General features: G+C 32.3%; 1 protein-coding gene across 1 annotated transcript; it reads left to right on the top strand.

The window, feature by feature from the left end:
• Window positions 1-12,346: 12,346 nt before the first annotated feature.
• Window positions 12,347-13,983, top strand: LOC130956404 (uncharacterized). Its single transcript, XM_057883444.1, has one exon. The coding sequence runs from the start codon at window positions 12,447-12,449 to the stop codon at window positions 13,308-13,310; it is 864 nt and encodes a 287-aa protein (XP_057739427.1). The 5' UTR covers window positions 12,347-12,446; the 3' UTR covers window positions 13,311-13,983.
• The last annotated feature ends 392 nt before the right edge of the window (window positions 13,984-14,375 follow it).

The following is a 14,375-nucleotide window of genomic DNA, read 5'->3' as shown; positions in this document are numbered from 1 at the left end:
TTTTTTGGGTGGTGATTTGGAATAACTAACAGCAGATGCAGTAATAAGACTCTTATGCTTTACCCTGAAATACCTTTACCAGTAGGCATAGTTGGAGAGATTGTTGTTGGAGTAGGAATTGTGGTGTTTATTGGTTCTGAGGTTGGAATTGGTGGTGATATGAGGGAAATTGTATTGGCTGTGACATTGATGGGGGGTATGCATGTGGAATAGGATCTGCTAGCACTATTAACTCCTTGCCTTTGGATGATGCTAGTTCTGTTTTCTCATCAAACACAGGATCGGAGATCCCATGTTCATAGTACACATGGACAATTTCCTTATTGGTCTGAGAAACATAACACATCTCTATGACCTCTTTGTCATGTGTCAAAGCTCTAAGACCACTTTGCAATGGCCTATTAGGCACCAGCTACCAACAGTGAGTCACATTGTCATACCCAAGAGTCTTATAGTAGTCTCGGACAAAAAATACATCCATTGTGTCTACGTCAAGTCTCGGCAACTCAGAAATCTGTCCACCACTATAATTCACACTTCCATCATGCTCTATGACGAATAACCCTCCATGGTGAAATATGATGGTAATCCAAGGATCTCCCATCTGCAATTTAAAAACAAAGTTTCATGATCAACCTCATCATCTTCAACCATATTAACAACTTGGAAACCACATTAACTGTAAATGCAGCAAGGCATAACAGATAAGAAATAACTTTTCACCATGACAAACAACCCTTATACAGTCAACACTTTTCATTAGCCTAACCACTCAGAAAACTAGTTGCGATCAAACCCTAGCTAAATATTTCGAAACACAAACATGCATACCCGCATATTACACTCCAAAAAATTGTTTCTAACTGCTGAAGAAATTAAACTAACAACCTTAACAAAAAACAGAGCATTCCTTATATCAGATTATATTTTTTATTTTTTTCTTTACCTTTTTCAGAGAAATCAGCTTTCGATTCAGTCTTCGTTTGAGGCAGATGACGATATCCGATCCTATATAGCAGTCGTGCTACACAGAAATTGCAACAGTTATAGCAATCCATCCACCGTCATTGATGAGTATAGAGGAGGAGGGGTTTCTGTTGTATTTTGAGGGAGGGAAGACAATGCGTTACGTTAACGTTTGATGGGGGACTCTTCAAAACCAACTTTGGACTGAAACGACGTCGTTTTAGGGCATTTACGCGCCACCAACGATGCTACGTCGTTTCAGCGTTGCCCAGGTGTCACCAACTTAGCCACATCAGGTTTCCGATCACGCCAGCTGGAGGAAATGTGCCGGAAGGCTGACATTGGGTCCCGGACTGTAACTTCAGGGACCAATTTGGGTAATTATTAAGTTCAGGGACTACTATGAAGCACGAGTGTAACTTCAGGGACCATTCTGAGGCTTAGCTCATTAATTTAATGATTTAGGTCGCAGGTTTATATGTTTATCTACTCTTAGAGTTTCCTGATTTATGTGTAGTAAGGCATAACTTCAAAGAGGAGTAACTTTAATATATACTCGTTACAACTTTATTTTAACTTTATAAAATAAGCCTATGACTATATTTTCTTATTTTACATTTATGTTTGAATGCAAATTTAAATGACAATAAAGTAAACGAATAAATTTTATTGATAAATTTGTTCACATAAGTTAATATATATAGCTTATTTAATTTGTGAAATTTTTTATATAAAACGAATCTAAAAAAAAGTGTTACAAAATTAAGTAACAATGATTAAACTATATATAGGCTAAAATAGTAGTCTTAAATTAAACCGCCATGCGCTGCAATATGTCATTTACCGTTATAATAGCAATAGCAATAGCAATATGCACCCCAACATGTATTATAATAGCAATAGCAATATTTAAATTTATTTTTAATTAATAGTTATATATTATTCTACTCACAGTTCATTTTGGATAACTTTTATGCTTTTAATTATTATTCCACTCAAATTCTTCAACTTTATTTCGAACAAATTATAAAATCTTTTTAGCCGTTACTTTTACTTTTTATCCCATAATATTGTCAATTTTTTTTTCTTCTATTTGATATCCACAGCTTTGGTTGTCTATAAGATCGAAGATTTTTATCTATTTATCAATGTTCCAAAATCAATAAAAAGACTCTAGATCTAAATTTATAGAGTTATGCAAATAAAAGTAAGCTATAATTATAAAGCTAAATTTGTAAATCAATACCCTTATAATTGTAAATCTAAATGACTAAATTGGCAAACTCATAATATTAGAATTTACCGTTAATCTGCAAGTTTAATATTTTGGATAATACCACAAATCATTAGCAAAATCTGAAAAATATAATAAATATTCTTTTAGTTTTAACCATCAAAAAGCACATGCACATTAAGGTGTCGAGACTATAAAGCTTATGCTCTGTATAATACAAAGAGCTCTTTTACCAAGGTTTTGAAAATCGGACCGAACCGGCCGATTTGACCGGTTTAACTACAAACCGGCAACGTAAGCGGTCTGGTCCTTCTCTAATAACCGTCAGACAAAATCATTTGAAAATCGGTGAACCGACTAAAAATCGGTCGGTTAGGTTGGACCGGTGACCGGCCGGTTCTTCTAAACGGCGCCGTTTTTATAATTATTTAAAAAAATAAAAATTTAAAACCCGACCCGACCCAAGACCCACTCGCGAACCCAACCCCCCTCTTTCCACGAGCCCCATTCGTTCATCTCAGTCTCACAGTGAACCCTAGCCCACCTCCTCTGAACTAAAGCATTCCTAGGCTCCCAGCCAATTAGCCCTCCATCGTCCCCGCGGTCTCAGGTCGTCAGCGCCACCGTCGTCGCCTGGTCCTCAGCACCAGTAGCCCTCCATCGTCGCCTGGTTCCCAGCCCAGTGAACCCTAGCCTTCTGAACTCTGAACTGAAGCATTCCCAGGCTCCCAGCCCAGTAGCCCTCCATCGAACCCAGGTGAGTGAGTCGTCGTCTTCAATATTCATCTTCTCTAAACTTCCACTGCTCATCTTCTATTTTATTGTATTCCAATTTAATGACCTCTCTTCTCTCTCTCTCTTTCTTCCCTTTCTTCTCCTACATTTCTCCTCCATTCTTGTTGTTTCTGCGCAGCAACCTTGCTGCGCCACAGCCAGCCCTAGGCCGCACCCTCGTAGTCCGGCGAGCACCAGCAGCGGCGGACCTCTGTGCCGCTGCACCCCTCTCCGCCTTGCCTTCACCTTCCTTCCCCCATTCTTCTTCTGCAACGCAGGTTCTACCCCCATGCTCCCTGCCATGTTCCCTTTTTACTGCCTTATTTTACTTGCTTTTAATTCTATTCTGGATTTTTGTTCGAGTCACTAGGAGGATTTAGGTTAGCTAACTTCTATTTTCTAGTTTGAATGTTGTTGTTGACTGGCTGAGTATTTTGGATTTTTCTGGATTGAATGCTGCAATGTCTGAACTGTGAATGCTGTTGTGATTGAACTGTGACTGCTGTTTCTATATTCTGCACATAACCTCCCTGATGAAATGCCTGAATGGAATTTTTTATTTAATTTTTGATTTAATTTTTTGATTTGATTATGCACCTTAATGTAATTTTTGCTGCAACACCAAACTGAGCTTGGAATGTGCCACTGTGGTTGTTTTGTTTGGCGTTACCTTAGCTGTGCATATTTTTCTTTGGCATGATAATTTCCTGAGTTATGTACCTGTTAAACTCTAAACTAGTTTTAAACTTACAAACTTTGAAATCTGTTTAGTGTATTTTTCAGCAGTACATACAATGTTTGTTTGGGGAATTGACTATAATTTTTCAGCAGTAGCCACTCAATTTTTAATATTTATACTATAATTATATTTTAGGATGTGTATTTATAATTTATTTATTATTTTTATTCTAAAACGGTTTTTCCGGTGGAATCACCAGTTGAACCGGTTAGATCAATAAACCAATGAACCAGTTACTAGAGCGGTTTAATGACCGATTCAATTTTCTGAACCTTATTTTACATTACATCAATTATAATAATAATTCAACTCTCTAGCATTGACACTCTATTCTTTTCTTCTTCTTTTTTTCCGTCAAAATGTTTATAATTATCTTCAAAAATATTATTAATATTTAATTGTATTTCTAATATTTTTTTCCTTCCAAACATAGATAGCCTCGTACATCAAAATACTAATATTTTAATTTTATAAACGTTTATTTTGGATATAATCAGATTCTAATGCTAATGTAGAGTAAAAAGATATGCTGCAATTTCATATCTTGATTTCCTATAAATTTATGTTCTAGTATTTTTAAAAGATACTCTTAAGATATTTATTGTTATTCTTACTCTTCTGTAAAATAAATATTCTATTTGCATAAAAAATAAACATCTTATTTATATAAAAAATAAATATTCACAAAAATATAAAATTTTCACTATATATTTTATCATAGAGTTAATTTTTATCAATACTCAAATTCTCAACGTTGTCTTCTAATTGATTAAAATAATCATTGATAACGAAAATTAGAGCATGCATGTGAACAATCTTCACCGATTGATGAATCCATTTTTGGTCTTATTTACTTGCATTCAATAACAACAACGTTAATTTTATGGTTATAGCAGCAGCGACAACTCGCTCCTTGATCACGAGCCAACAGCAGCGATGGCAGCAACAGCAACAAAAACGGGAAGAATGAAATTGTGAATCAATTATGACTCTGAACTGCGCGAATTCCACGGGACAGCAAAATTCTCAGAAAGACAAGCTCTGTGTAAGTTGTATGATAGAAGTATAAAAGAGATGGAAAGAATGTGTTTAAGATTTTTATTTTTTAAATTTTAAAATTTAATAATAATTAAATAAAAATTTAAAATTTAAAATTAATTTAACTTTTCTTTTTTAATCTGTTGTTTGCATTATTTACTATATGCGTTGTTTTCTTATACTTCCTATCAATCATAAACAGACATTATTTTATCACTTTGGATGAATCTGAAGTTGATTACAAATCTCTAATCAAGGACCCACGTCCCTAGCTTCTAAATTTCTCCTTCCTTGACAAACAATGCAATCAGAGGGTGCCAGAAATTTTACTTACACCTAAGAATTATTATATATGCTCCATTCGTCCTAAATTAATTGTGATTTAGGTCAATTGTATTTTGTTTTGTAAAATTTGTCATTTAATTTTCTTTTTATATAGCATTTATTATTACTATTATTACATTATGTACTAGTTATTGCTAAAATCGTAGGAATATATATTAAAGGATGACTAATTATCATGTTATTACAAAAATTAAATTTGGTGTTGTCTTTAATAAAACAGAAAGAGTACATAAAAAATACGCAAAGATAATAAAAGAAAAGAAAAGATGAAAAAATTTTATTGATTATTGATTTATTAGAAAATTGTAAACTATGAAGGTAAACCTAAGTATATATAAAACATTGGCCTATGAAAGATAAAACAAATAAAGATAAGATAAAGATAAAGATAAGATAAGATAAAAACTAAAATTATAATTGAATTTGTGTATTCTGTTGGGCTGAATTTGTGGGCCGTGAGACGTCTTTATTGTTGTCATGGGCTAAGGTGGAAGAGTGGTTTAATACACTCCCGCAAGTTGGAGGATGAAAGATGTCAAGAACACTAAGCTTATTCAGATTAAGATGGAAGGGTTGAGAAGACAAAGGCTTGGTGAAAATGTCAGCTAGTTGCCCAGAAAAGGGAATTGGGAGAAGTTTCATCACTTCAGCTTGACCTTTTTGTCGAACCAAGTGACAATCAACCTCTAAATGTTTGGTCCGTTCATAAAAAATCGGGTTAGCAGCAATATGAAGAGCACTCTGATTATCATAATATAAAACTGGTGGGCGGATAGGAGAGATGCATAAAAATTGTAACACATTTAGTATCCATTGAAGTTCACAAGTTGTGTTGTGTTGGCAAGTGCACGATATTCTGCTTCCGTGGATGAGCGGACAACAGTAGTTTGTTTCTTGGTCTTCCAAGAGACGAAAGAACTGCCTAAGAAGAAACAATAACCTATTAAAGATTGGCGAGTGTCAGGACATCCGGCCCAATCAAAGTCACTGAAGTCGAGAAGTTGAATTTCTGATTCCCTTGAAAAGAAAAGTCCTTTGCCGGGACTAGTTTTCAGATATCGTAACACATGCTTGGCAGCTTGAAGATGAGATTCAATAGGAGATGCCATGAATTGACTTAATTGTTGAGTGGCATACGTGATGTCCGGTCGAGTAGTGGTGAAATAGATAAGATGGCCAACCAAACGGCGATATACAAAAGAGTCAGGAGACTTTTGTCTTGATATAGTCTTGTGGTACTATCCATTGGAGCAGAGGCAGGTTTAGCACCTAATAAACCAGAATCCTCCAAAAGATTAAGACAATATTTTTTCTGAGATAAGCAAATTTCCTTCACTGATTGAGCAACCTCAATACCCAAAAAATATTTTAATGGGCCCAAGTCTTTAATTCAGAAGTGTTGGCGCAAAATAGACTTAATGGCAGCAAGTTTAGAAATGAAATTACCAGTGAGAACAATGTCGTCAACATAGACTAAAAGGATAGAAATTTGATCACCAATGAATTTAACAAATAGACTATAATCAGATGAGGTCTGCTGATATCCATGAGATAACAAAAGATGAGAAAGTTTGTCATACCACATACGACTAGATTGTCGTAAACCATACAGTGACTTTAGTAGCTTACAGCATTGATTCGGTTGAGGAGATGTAAATCAGGTGGCAGAGTCATATAAACGTCCTCAAAAAGATTCCCATGTAAGAAAGTATTATTGACATCCAACTGATGTATGGGCCAATGTTTCATAGAGGTCAACGCCAAAACTAATGTGATGGTAGCGGGTTTGATAACAGGGGAGAAAGTTTCCAAGAAATCAACACCTTCAGTTTGAGTGAACCCTTTAGCCACAAGGCGTGCTTTATATCGATCAACTGAACCATCAGGCTTGCGTTTGATGCGATAGACCCATTTACAGCCAAACGGCTTAACCCCTGCGGGACAATCAAGAAGACGCCAAGTTTTGCTCAGCTCAAAAGCATCCAACTCATCTTTCATAGCACTACGCCAATTAGAGTGTTGATTGGCATCCTTAAAAGACTTTGACTCAACGTCAGAATGTAGAGATAAAAGAAACTTTTTATGTGAAGATGAAAGAGAAGAAAAAGACATGACTGAAGATAAAGGATACTTGCACTTTGAGGGAGATTAATTTGTAGAGATGAGAGAGGAATTACACAAGTAATCAGAAAGATATGCTAGAGGTCGGTGAGGTCGGTCGAAATGACGAGGATGGGGTTGCTCAGGTGGTGAAGAAGGTAATGGTGGATTGGTGTCTAGTGCGGAAGGAGATATAGATGTGTGTGTTGAAAGTGATTCGGTGGTCATGGGTTTAACTTGGTTAGGAACCGATAGTGAGAAAGAAGGAGAGGTTGTTGGAGAAAATAAAGAACTAGATGGAGTTGGGTCAATGGGTATAGGTGAGGGTTCAACTAGAAGGCTAACTGAATCTTGTTTTTGAGAAGGTGTGTTTGGCAATGTTGGGTTGAGTGTATGAAATTGGACATTTTTTGTGACTAAGGGCAAGATCATTTTATAAAAAATCATGTTTCTAGAAATCTCAATTCTTTTTATCTTCTAAAGCATAAACAATATATCTTTTAAAATCATATTGAAAGCCAATAAATACCGTCTTTTTTGCTCTTGGATCAAATTTTGATCTGTTTTCCATTAGGATAGAAACAAAACATAAGCATCTAAAAACTTTAAGGTCATGATAATTTGGTGGATGATTGAATAACATCTCAAATGATGTTTTAAAATTAATTGCGGATGATGAAACTCTATTAAGTAAATAAACAGCATGTCTAACAACATAAGACCAAAAAGATGATGGTAAATTAGATTGAAACATAAGAGCACGAGCTATATTCAAAATATGTTGATGCTTGCGTTCTATCCTTCCATTTTGTTGAGGAGTTCCAACACAACTACGTTGATGAATAATGGCCTTTGAAGCATAAAAATCATGTAAAATAAATTCTGGTCCATTATCGGAACGAATAGTTTTGACTTTGGAGTTGAATTGTGTTTCAACTAAAGTAATAAAATTTTTTATATGATTTTGCACTTCTCCTTTTGATTTAATAAAATAACCCATGTAAAGCGGCTAAAATCAGCAACAATAATAAAAGAATATTTATGATTATGAATAGAATTTTGGCAAAACGGATCCCAAATATCAAAATGTAATAAATCAACACTTGCATTGGCTTTGTTAAAACTTTGAGAAAATAGAAGTTTTTTTTGTTTAGAAAGATGACAAACGTCACAAGCCTCGTCATGATGCATAGAGATAAAAGGAAATTATTTATGTAAATGATTAAGTCTTTGTCTAGAAAGGTGTCCTAAACGAAAATGGCATATATTTGAAGGTGTAAGGTGGAGATTGGATGAAATTTATGGAGTGTGTAGTGGATGGATTTTTACCGAAATTAGGTTCAAAGACATATAATTCCTCTCTTATTCTGGCCAAATCAATCTTCCCCAAATTGTTGCTCTTTAGAGTGCAAGAAGAAGATGAAAATGTGAGTTCACATATGAGTGCTGAAGTAATTTTTGAGATAGAGATAATATTAAAGTTAAAATAAGGCATGAAGAACCAAAGATGGTGAAAATTGAACGATGCCTTTATAAGAAACAGTAGTTTGAGAACAATTTAGTAAATGTACAATAATAGGAGAAATTTGTGTGTAAGAAATAAACCAAGACAAATTTGATGCAATGTGATATGTGGCACCAGAATCAATGATCCAATTATTTAAGAATGAATCTCGATTTGAAAAATTTTTAATAGTAGAAAAAGTATTAAAAGAACAAAGATAATGAGTAGTTGGACTTGACAAAAGTTCAAGTTGGTTTGAATGACGAGCTTCTTTATTGGAAGGAAGTGCCATGAAAGAAAAGTGTTGAGCTGACGAAAGGTCCAAAAGAGGCTCCGGATGAAGTTGCTGGTGCCCTTTCTCCTTGATATAGGACAGAATAGGGAGGGTGATTATTCATAGTAGGAGGATAGGTTGAAGGTATTTTAAAATCTGAATTGGTTAATTTACCCATAGATATCAGCAGAGCTCAAAAGGAGATCTGATACCATAATAAAACGGAAAGAGTACATAAAAAATACGCAAAGATAATAAAATTGTGAAAGAATAATGAAAGAAAAGATGAAGAAAGTTTATTGATTGTAGATTGATTGAAAAATTGTAAACTATGAAGGTAAAACTAAGTATATATAGAGCACTGGCCTATAAAAGATAAAAACAAATAAAGATAAGATAAAAACTAAAATTATAATTGAATTTGTATATTCTGTTGGGTTAAATTTGTAGGTTATAAGACGTCTTTATTGTTGTCATGCGCTAAAATAGAAGAATTGTTTAATAATATTTAATTACGATATTTCAATAAGTTTATTTTCCAGATCAACTTGTTAAATTTTAAAAAATCTCAAATACATGTATATTTAGTAAAAGTGTAACAGATAATTTGGGATAGAGAAAAGGAACCATATAATATTGGTGCTTTTTTGTGTGTGACAATTACAAAAACAGCATCCACAAGTTACAAGTACATACACAGAGGGATATAGATGAGGAGCTAGAATAGTATGAGAGAAAAGACATTTGTGAAAAGATCTGAGGATGGGGTACTATATACGGTGAATTATTATTGTTGTTTGGCCATTTGGATTATGGCACAAGATTCATGAATGTGAATGGCGTTTCTACTTTAGGTTTTCTGTTCACATGGCAAGTGGCCTAATCAGGTGGAATTGAGGTAAAAATAACACAAGGGTATTTTTGGTTTGTTGTGATTCTATTTTTAGTTTTTTTTTTACTTTTAAAATTTTGTAAAAAAATAATAAAAAAATATTTTTTTGTTTTTTTCTTGTATATTTTTCACAAAATTTCATAAATAAAAATAAAAAACAGATACTCAAAACTCAAGAGTTTTTGACAAAGATGAGGGAGAGAGGTGACAAGTTATGTGATGCTTTATTTTGTTTTAGTCCTTCACATAATGGAAGTTATGCGTGTGTTGATGGGCCATTAACATAGATATAGATAATAGATAGGATAGGAATGGAAAGATAGATCTCACAATGTGGGAGGATGAATAATAAATTTTGAAACCCATATTTGGTTGCTGTAGGGTGATTTACATTGTCTTTTCATGTTCCCTAATCCTAATAATAGCTAATTCATTGCTCATTGTACTTTTTTAAGCATAGTAGTGGTTTTAATTAGTTTTGGACGTACTAATTTGGTCACATGGGATTGTTCATAAAGTAATCATGGATAAATAATGGGTTTTTTTTCCTAATGTAAGTCTTTTTTTTTTTTTTCATTTTCCTTGTGGCTTATTTGCTGTTATTTCTTTTTGCATTTTTTTTGTTGATTTTCTTTCCTTCTTCTTCTTATTAGGGGTGAACACGGGTCGGTTTGATTCGGGTTTATTGTAAAATTAAAATCGAACCGATCAAAATGTAATTGATTTGGTTTGGTTCGGATTTACATTTTTTTGTATATGTACTTAAATAAAACCAAACCGATTAAGAACGGATTGGTTCAGTTCGGGTAATTGGGTTCCCGATGACTTTGAAATTCATAAAAAAAAAACTAAATTTTTATCTTAAAAATTCAACAAGTACAATAAACATGTAACATCAATAGAAATAATCCAAACATATTAAACACCAAATACATTAAAAACTAAACTCATTAAAATCCAAACATATTAATAATGAATAATCATTGTCTAATGAAAAAGTCATATATATTTTTTTATTTTTTATTTAATTAATATATGATCGAGATCGCGAGTTGGTTCGGGTTCTGCACCCCCAAAACTGATATCCGAAGCAATCACTAACAAAAACTATCGGTTTAGTTCGGGTTAAACCCGATTACCCATTAGTTTAAGAACCAATTTAATTGGTTTGGTTCGAGTTCGATCGGATAATCGGATTCCCATTATCCGTGCTCACCCCTACCTCTTATATATATATATATATATATATATATATATATATATATATATATTTGTTGTGTTTATATCCAAAAGACCATGTGTTTTTTGTTTGTTCCAAAAATTTGTGTTAGTTTTATAAAATTTGTGCTATTTTTTTTCTGTTATTTAAAAAATAACACTTTGAAGATTTGATTAGATTTTGTTAAAAAACAGTTATTCACTTACCATTTTTCTCGTTCATAAATCATTGCCAAGGATTAGATCTAATAAAAAATGTAAACTTTGTATGCTTGTAATGATTTACTTGTTAATATATAGAGTTAAAATATTTGTTCATAAATCATTATAAGTGTATATCTTATTGAAAATTGTAAAATATGAGTTAAAACTTAGCTTACCCACAAATGATAATGAGTGTGTAGATGAATTTTATGAATACAACGTATAAATCTTAAATCTTAAACTGACCTATTAATATAAAATATAATAAATTAAAAATTAAAAATTATTTGACTTTATAATTTGAAGACACATAAGTTTCTTATTAATTAAAAATATAAAAAATTATTTTTTAAAATAGGAGAGATATTTAAATTTTTTCTCGAAAATATATAATAACAAATACGTCACTTGAAAAAATTTATATGTCCCATGTTTTAAAAAGTGAAGAACGTTTTTATATTTTTAATTAATCAATAACTTATTTATCTTTGAGATAAAAAATAAAGAACTCATTTGTTGTTTTCTCATTAAAAAAATGCATCACTTCTTATTAAATAAAAAATGTTTAAGAATGAAATGTTATTATTTAATATAAAATAAATCAAAATGTGGACTACCATCTAATACTAGAATAATATAAGAATAGTTGAAATGAGTTTGTTTTTTTTTTTCTTTTCCTATTCATTTTAATATTGGAGTTAGCTTCTTTGTTTTTATTTTTTAATGGTTGTTAACCACCATGTTTGAAAAGCTGTGCTGAATGAATTAGTCTAACCTTACAAAAACACATGGCTTCATCTTTCTGCAACCAACACCACCCTCTTCAACGTTCCAACCTTTGAATCTGTGACTTAAAAAGAAACCACTCACCATTTTCTTTTCCAAAGTCTCATTCTCTGTTCCCTCAACACCCTATTTGCCATGTTATTATTCCTCATATCATCACAACTTTTTTGCCTTCACTATTGGACCACTCAAAAAGAAAAAAAAAAGGGTTGCAAATTAAAACTTTGATTTGATTTCTCACCTTTCCTCAATTCAAAGTTTTTTTTTTTTTTCCTTGAACCCTCCATTGTTCTGTTTAGTTCTTTCATAAAAAGGATCCTTTCCTCATTTTTTTTGGGTTAACTCTGTCACCATTTTTTTTTTCCTTAGAAAATGGTGGTTGAATTTATTTGCTCAGAAAATCCAATGAGTCCAAGAATTTCATTCTCACATGATTTCTCCCAATTTGATGTGATCCCAGTTGAGAGAATTCAACACCCTTTGAGATCAAACTCATCTAGATTCAACTCATCCATTGATTTCGATTTCCATATCCATGAAGAGAACAACCAAACATCTTCAGCTGATGAGCTTTTCTCCGAGGGTAGAATCGTCCCAACTGAAATCAAGAACACCCAAAAAGACACAAATGCCCCTCTGAAGCAAAACGGTAGTAGTCATCAGTTAATACACAAGGCCTCGAACCCGGTACCTTCTTGCTTAAGCAATATCGAGCCACTTACCACTCGGACCAACTCTGCAAAAGAAAAGCCCACTAATAATGAAATTATTATTAGAAACAAAGAAACAAAGGAGTTGAATAATCATAACTATGTTGATGGTGGTTCAAATTCAAAATCATTTTGGAGCTTCAAGAGGAGTAGCAGTTGTGGAAGTGGGTATGGTAGGAGATTGTGTCCATTGCCACTTTTGTCAAGAAGCAATTCAACTGGTTCTTCTCCTAAAAGGGTCCCACTTTCTTCCTCTATCAAGCAACAAAATTCTCATCAGAAGCATTATTATTCTTATAGCACCACAACAGCAACAACAACAACAAGGTCTTCTTCTTCTTCTAATTCTAATCATCATCATCATCGTCTAAAGCCTCCATTGAAGAGAAGTCACAATGCATCATATTATGGGAATAATAATAACAATAGTGTTAGAGTCAATCCTGTTCTGAATGTTCCTCCTGTAAGTCTCTCTGGTTTGTGTTCAATCTTCTCCAACAATAGAGATAGGAGCAAGAAGAAGTAATAATTTAGTGATTTACCTCAAACAAGGGCAAAAAGGGAAAAAAAGTGTGAAGGTAACAAAATTATATATGAAAATTTATGTTGCTGCTAAATTAAATTTCAAAATTATCCATAAAAAAATATTTTTTAATATTTTTATAAATGGATTTTCTTTTTTTTTTTTTGGATGATTTCATTTTTATAGGTAATTTTGTTAATGATATTATCTCTTTTGTAGATAATTTTAGAATTTCACTAAAAGAAATTTGTTAATATATTTGACATGCAAATTGTGTAATTTATTTATCAATTTACTACTAGATTGAATTTTAATAAGGTTTATACATATATTATATATCATCCATGATGAATGATATGGATGAGTTGTATTGCCAATTTGCCATTGTATAATACATATGAATACATACATTGAATATAATTTTTAATTTACAGTTTTTATTACTAATTTGTACATCATCAGTGGGGCCTGTGATGCCTAATTACATGTACCTCCCTAACTTTTACCATGTGATTTTGAGAATTAGGTGTGACCTATTAAAAGTTAGGAGTTTTGAATGGTTTGCATCAACTAAACAAAGTGATAAAAAAAAATAAAGTTAAAAAAGGATGTTTGTGTGTGAGGAAGAAGAATAGGATGGATCAGATAAACAATAATGTTTATATAATATAAGTCTTCTAGCACATGACACTGATGCACAAAATGACATATAATGATATAAATGTTCCTTTCATAGCTGTGTCCCTTTGCTTGTGTTTTCTTTTATTTCTTTTTTATTTTTCTCCTCTTTAATTTCTTCAACTTTCCTCTTTTTTTCCTCCTACTTTTCTTTTATTTTATTTTATCAGATTTTATTTTTGATGTAAACAGATTGGTTTTATTTTGATATATTTTATATTTTTTATATATTGTAAATAAATAACTGATTTCTTGATATGCATAAAATATAATTAATTAAAATACTAATACAACCAGATATCTAATACCAAGTGAACTACAATATGTGATTGAGAAGAAGCATATTTTTATTTTGATAATATTAGAGAAATAATATCTAAAATTGTCTTA

This window comes from Arachis stenosperma, chromosome 10 (genome assembly GCF_014773155.1).
Source record: "Arachis stenosperma cultivar V10309 chromosome 10, arast.V10309.gnm1.PFL2, whole genome shotgun sequence".
Classification (NCBI taxonomy): Eukaryota; Viridiplantae; Streptophyta; class Magnoliopsida; order Fabales; family Fabaceae; genus Arachis; species Arachis stenosperma.
Note: the sequence above shows the minus strand (reverse complement) of the source record. Positions and strands in the feature narration are given on the sequence as shown.

Bases quoted from the DNA above. Each gene is read 5' to 3' on its own strand.
- LOC130956404 (XM_057883444.1), top strand. From the start codon at position 12,447: ATGGTGGTTGAATTTATTTGCTCAGAAAATCCAATGAGTCCAAGAATT.